At 28.3% G+C, this 6,987-nt stretch overlaps 1 protein-coding gene across 2 annotated transcripts in view; it reads left to right on the top strand.

The window, feature by feature from the left end:
- The window catches only part of LOC149534986 (NAD(P)-binding Rossmann-fold superfamily protein), a 329,460-nt gene extending 326,388 nt beyond the window's left edge, over window positions 1-3,072 (top strand). Inside the window, exons 13-14 of one of the 2 annotated variants that reach the window (XM_089807115.1) lie at window positions 1,059-1,108; window positions 2,656-3,072. In XM_089807115.1, the coding sequence (XP_089663241.1) occupies window positions 1,059-1,108; window positions 2,656-2,798 (193 nt within the window). In that variant the 3' untranslated portion in view covers window positions 2,799-3,072. The remainder of the gene's footprint in view (window positions 1-1,058; window positions 1,109-2,655) is intronic. The other variant, XM_089807117.1, reaches the window with a different exon arrangement.
- The last annotated feature ends 3,915 nt before the right edge of the window (window positions 3,073-6,987 follow it).

The raw sequence follows: 6,987 nt of genomic DNA on the forward strand, positions 1-6,987 counted from the left end.
ATGATAAACTCTGCTAATGAGAGTTTTGAAGACTACATTTTTGCGCACTGAAGATATTTGGCATGATTACTACAACTTGTTTGTGTCGAAAGTGGTGATAGTTGTGCAAGTTTTAACAGGGGGAAATGTATCTCACAAATATATTAAGGATCTTACTTGGTAAACTCACATCAAGGAGAAACAAAGGGGAGTTGCAAGTGGAGTCAATATTACTTAATTGTGCACATTCAAATAAGCTTGTTAAACAATGGAATCAAATTACTTGCAACTGCTAAGAGATGGGGATTTTTCATACACGTTTGTGGAAGACATGGAAAAAGAGGTGGATGAGCTTTGTCTACACCTAAGCAAGACTCATTATACAAGGCCGAAAACTAGACTTCTATAGTAGACACACAAGAGGAAAATGAACTTAATTCTAAAACTAAGATCATAAATATTCCTCTTTGCTTTCCTCATTCATCATAGGGCAGCTCCTGATTAGTCCTATTTTCTTTCCTCATTCATCACCTATGGACCTATTGTGCATTCTCGTTAGATTGAGAATATTACCTGAGCATCCCCTATGAGCACAAGATGTCCATGGGGATAGTTGAATATTGGCTTCCAAAATGAGAGCCAAGTGATTCTACAATTCTACCTATAGACCAAAACCCCTTTAATGATCCTAATAAATAACCTTTAGTGCCAGATGAGTTGTCCAAACTAATAAGATTTGAGATCAACCTTATGTTCAAGTATTCACATAATTGGCAAACATTATTCCTCAAAGAAAGAAAATAGGTGACATAAGTTTGTGTGTAGGCTTTACAAATTATTAATAGAACTCTAAGGACCAAGGTATCCAATTCTTGCATTTGAAATAAAAATTTGGAGTTTAATTTAAAGTAATGTTGAATGATTGCCATGATGTCTTTTCATTTTATTCACAAATTTCATGTTATCTCTGGTGTCAAAGATAATAGAGCTTTAGTTGACAACTTACATGCAATAAAGTTTGGTCTACTTGAAGTTATTGTATATTACAAGTTCCTAATTTTTTATTATCTATGATACAGCATTCTTGATGATGAAAATTTGGAGGTTACAACAAATAGTTCTTTATCAGGTCTCTCTCTTGTCTCCTCATATCTACTTCATGCACAGTTGTCTAGCTTTTGTATGGCTTTAAGAATATACTAGTCTCTCCCATATTATTTTCTTTATCACTGTTTGAAATAGAGATGATGTAAGCACTTGATTAATGTCTGATTTGATCAACAATTCATATATCAAACATTAATAGTAGAAGTATAGGTGGACAATTGTGTATGTCATAACTAGCATGAAATGGGAGGTGTACTTTTATGGGAGATGGGGCAGGTACAAGTATATCATTTTAAAAAAGAATTGTAGTCAATTTTTTAAGAAAGTATAATAGAAAATATAATACACCCTACGGGAGATGGTGGCAAGTTCCAGTATGCCATTTAAAGAAAAATGGAATCAGATTTTTTGAAATATAATAGAAAAGATTGGTATGACATTTTTTAAAAAAAAAAAATCATGAAGGTATGTGCATATTAAAGAATGTAAAATACTAAAAAGCTTGAAAATAAAATTAAAACACATTTAAGAATATTGAAATAAATTTCAGCAAAATATGTGGTAATCATCATGATAATGTTAAGAATTAACTTAGACCATGTCAGATTGAGATGGAAGTTAGGGATTGGAGGCAAATGCTACTATGATAACATGACGACTTCAATGTCTTATTATTGTTTATCCCTTACAATTATTCCTTTAGAGTTTGATAAAAAAATATTCTTGTACAAAAACTTATTAATTTTGATAAATAGTTAATATATTATAGTCCATTATTATTTTCCCTTATTTCTTTTAGCTTGTGTCATAGGGCTAGGGGATATGCCAATCTTATCTTCTTAATGGTAATTTATCATGAAAAATAATTATCTTAGTTCAAAATTTGTCATTCGCAGTGTCGTCAGGTTTTGTTAGAGAGTCTAGAATTTATTTTGGTTATTCCTTGACGACATATAGAGTGCATTGTCATTGCCCATTTTGTATGTTGCATTAGAAGCAAGAAGAGCAAGCCAATAGTTGAAGAGACTAATTGGTTCAATTTATACTTTGGACTCCAATACCATGACAATAGGTGAAAAAGATAAATAGTCATAATTGGTTGGGTAGCAATAATAGCTAGTCTTGAAAAAACAATTCTCTTACTATGTAATTCTTCTTTGATAACTCTTTACTGGTCTTTTCTTGTGATTACTGATCATCGCTGATAATAAACTAGTGCAAACATTGTTTCAATATTCGTGTAGCAGATTTTGTATATTTATTTGATGCAAGAGTATCATTCCATTCGGTATAAAGAACCTGTTAGGGATCATAAGTATTTTAGTAAATGCTTCCCCACAACAAATGGCAATAAGAACATGTCTAAAGAAATCAATTGCCAAATACATTGTTTTCAGTTTTTCCTTTTGTTGATTGTACAATTGTAATGACATGAAGAGATTAGACGATTTAGTTACTGCATTGAATGTCATGTGTACCTTTGACCAAAAAACCTTCATGTGAATGGTGAGAGATAAGACCATCATTTGAACTTTCTATAATTTCTCAAATGTAATTTTGTGTGTGCAGGTGACTTCCATCTACCAGAGGGACTTGCTCATGAGCTCCCCAAAGCAGATGAGACAATGGTTTTAGTGGACGAATCGTCGATCTTGCACACAAATTATGAGTTGGATGATCTTCAGAGGCAATTGGAGGAACTCAATAAATAATGCATTTTAGCATATCTTCTTTGCTTCACGACCAAATATTGTCGGTAGTGAGTGAGTGAGTATTTTTCAATGCAAATACCTATATAACTTGTTCTTTTCTATCTACAATGAAAATGTTGGATTAGATAGAGGGGTCAAAAGCAATAAAGAACTTCAGAAATTTGACTATATTTATTTTGTGCTTTCAACGTTGAATATGATTCTTTTACATTGCTAATCGAGAATGTAATACTTTGTATTGATGTTAATTATTAGTCTTGCCTTAGGGAACCAATGTTGCCCTTACCCCCTTAAATTTGCATGGTCAATATATATCATAACTCTAAAGAGATATTTTTATTTTTCAATACAAAAAATAGTTCAAAAAAGATGTAAAGAAAAATGAATTTATTACAATGTCAGAATACTAATAGCTTTGTACCACATTTTGACTCAATTTGTTTGATATAAGGGTATAGGTAGAGCGAATGAAATAGTCTGCTCCGTAGGGGAGCAAATGAAATGTTTGAAATTTTATTCGTTGTGTTTTCCTATATCACAAAATTATGGCCATAAGTTAAGATCTATCAAATCAAATAATAAAATGTTGTTCCAAATATTAAATTTTTTTTTAATAATTTTTAATATTAACTTATGATTTTAAAATTTAGAAGACGGAGATATATGTATTTATTATTTATTATTATTATAGTTAATTTATGTGTCTTTTTCTTTTATCATCTAGTCTATGGTGAGTTTATATATTTTTCCTCAAATTTTTAATTGTTAACATTAAAACATAAAATTATTAGATACATATAAGAATTATTATATATCACATTTTATAATCCTCACAATACTAAATATATATTATATTTTAAAATAAAATATAATAAATATTAAAATTTATGTATTACATTTATTTTTTCTCAAAATTTTATTTTGGTTTAAGGGAAAAAGTTACGTTGCTAAATTAATATAAGTGTTAAAAAATGAATACTCTCTTTTTTATTGAATTATTATAAATAATTATTTTTAAAGATTATTAATTATTAATATAATGTCAAATTACTTAAATTTGTTTAAAAAATTAAATTTAAATATGAAAACATGTTTGATGTATAGTATTTAAAATTAAAAGATTTTAGATTCTTCTATGTTTAGTTCAAACTATATGCAGTTTTCCATAATCAACATTTAAGATCATAGTAAATATTTCATATTCTTTGCTCTATATTTACTTTGCTACTACAACTACTCTATATTTACTTTGCTACTACAACTACAACAATGTAATATGGCAAATATGATAGATTAGATAAAATTAAATAGTATTAAAAATAACATTAAAATTTTAAAATAGCTATATCTATATATTCACTTTAAACAAAATAATATTTTATCTATTTAATCTTTTCTTATATATTATAATATGTTATGTGAAGTTTAATAGATAAAAATAAAAATAAATCTCTATATATTAAGTTAAAGTAATTTTTCTTTTTTTAAATAATATTAAAAATAAGTTTAATTAAAAATGGATATTTTAGCAAAAATTGATTGAAAATAAACTATGCAACACTACTTGTTAATGTGTGTTTACTCTATAAAATTATAAAATGAATATTAAACTAAGATAAACTCACTATAAACTTGTATGATTTATATTTATGTATCTATGAAATTATTTTGAATTTATTTTGGAAAAAAACATCATTCTAAAAATTAGAGCATGTATATTTAAAATATAATCAATAGTATAAATATAACGTTACTGTATACTATATTATTTTTATAATACAAGACACAATATAAAGCTAAATAGAAATATATAAATAATCTACATTAGAATACAAAATACCTCTTCTTTAAATAAAACATTATCAATTTCTAAATTGAAAAGTTGGGACTCTAGCTTACCAAGAGCTTTTGTTTTCTATTGAATTTTGGTGTTCTAGTTAAATAATTACATTTGGAGTTTAATTGTTTTAACTTTGACATCACTGTAGAGCATACAATCTAATTATTTGACTCAATAAAATTACTTCAAAAGCATTTATCCAATCTAATTGCTCGTTGTCATGACTCATCTTGTATGAATCCTATGGTGTAGGAAGTCTTTCTCTGACTTAGTCGACTTGATCGGTGGACCTCGAAGGGCTATTATAAGTTTTGTTGTCTCAAATTGCTTATTTGGAATTTTGGTCGATATTATTTTGTCCCTTCACCGTTGTGTGTCTATGGGAAAATGCTTACCTTATGTGTTGTCTATTGTAGGGTAATCAATATGTGTTAATAATATTTATTATTAATTTAAGATTAAATATATAAGCAGAATATAATATTAATATTTCAGAAGTTAAAGGATAGTCCATGGGATAATGCATTTGTCATTTTTCAAATACTAATTTTCCAATTTTTCAAACTCTAGTCTTTTGCTATTGATATTCAATATGGTAATGAAATTTTTAATTATATCAACTATCTCCTTTTTAAATAGATAATATGAAGTTGCTACTAAATTATTTGTGTACCTTAGATGTCATAATCATAAACTTTAACTTTGAATGTGAAGTGCTTTTAGCTAATTAAAAGATGTGCACTTTCTTCCAATACTTCTTTAAGCTTTTTCTAACTACATGATTCACATTGAAGATTACTAGGCTAGTCTTCAATTTGGCTATTTGAATCTTTTCCTTTCGAAGGATATAATCTTATAAAATAGCCACTTGTTGATCGCTAGATGTGGGATTAAATTCCTTAATGCAAGCTTTCTTCATTCTTCTAATCTATGTTCCTACATAGACTTGTGAAACTTGTGCAACAAATGTCTCTATTTCTACCACTATTAGGGAAAACCTTCAAGTGAATTTGTTGTTTGCTCAGTCACTTATAGTTTTTCTTAAGCTGCCTCTAAAAAGAAAATCTCAAAATGTACATTATAATAATGGCTTCAATATATGAGGTTGATTAATATGCTAGCATATGCTATAATGCCCTGGCCAAACTATGAGAAATTGAACCAACCTATAACTAAGTGGATTATTTTTTTATTTTTTTAAACATTATATAATACAAATGTGGAAGCAAACTTTGTATAAACATAAGAAATTACATTATACTAAAGTAAATAAATATAGTCAACATTTCCAAAAGTTCCAAGATGTAATTACTTATAACAACATTAACTAAACTTTAATGTTTAATCATAGCCTAATCGCATGGCATATCTTACCTTCATTTTAAAACTTAAACAAAGTGTTCCAAGTTCTTTAATTAATTATAATAGAAAAAAAAATACAAACCAAAGGTAAACCAATATACACATGAATAACAAGATACATTCATCATATCAAAGTAAACCATACGATGTAACTAATAAATCATGGTGATTATGTCCCCTGCTGTTGTTGTTGTCAAGATTTTGGGTGGCCCTAGTAAAAGAACGAGACAAAGCATGAAGAAATCTGCAGTTAAGGCTCCTGGCTCTACTACAAAAGACATCTTGCACAATATTGTGGAGGCAGGAAAGGAATTAGTAAAGATTATTAAGGAACTTATCTAGTTGTTGGTTCTGGTCTGTGGCTGGGCAATTGATCATAGTTTTCCTGTTTTTGTTTTGTTTCCAACTTTGTTTTGTTGTTTACTTTAGGTTCTAGGTCCTTGTAAAACTTGGGGTTCTTTAACATTTACCTTTCTAGTTGCTATAAGGAATTTCGGTTCCCCTCAAAACCTTTTTTTCCCTTAATCTAGAACTAATAAATCATGGTATACATAATGACAAATCTTCCACTGCACACATCATAAGGATTGTAGTAAGGAATCATGAGATAAATATAGTTATATAACATCTCCTAACTAAATTTCTCAAATCAATATATAATAGAATACAAGATAGACATCTTATTAAGGAACTTATCTAGTTGTTGGTTCTGGTCTGTGGCTGGGCAATTGATCATAGTTTTCTTGTTTTTGTTTTGTTTCCAACTTTGTTTTGTTGTTTACTTTAGGTTCTAGGTCCTTGTAAAACTTGGGGTTCTTTAACATTTACCTTTCTAGTTACTATAAGGAATTTTGGTTCCCCTCAAAACCTTTTTTTCCCTTAATCTAAAACTAATAAATCATGGTATACATAATGACAAATCTTCCACTGCACACATCATAAGGATTGTAGTAAGGAATCATGAGATAAATATAGTTATATAACATC

This window comes from Cupressus sempervirens, chromosome 10, assembly GCF_028749045.1.
Source record: "Cupressus sempervirens isolate cs-2001-9-10 chromosome 10, ASM2874904v1, whole genome shotgun sequence".
NCBI lineage: Eukaryota > Viridiplantae > Streptophyta > Pinopsida > Cupressales > Cupressaceae > Cupressus > Cupressus sempervirens.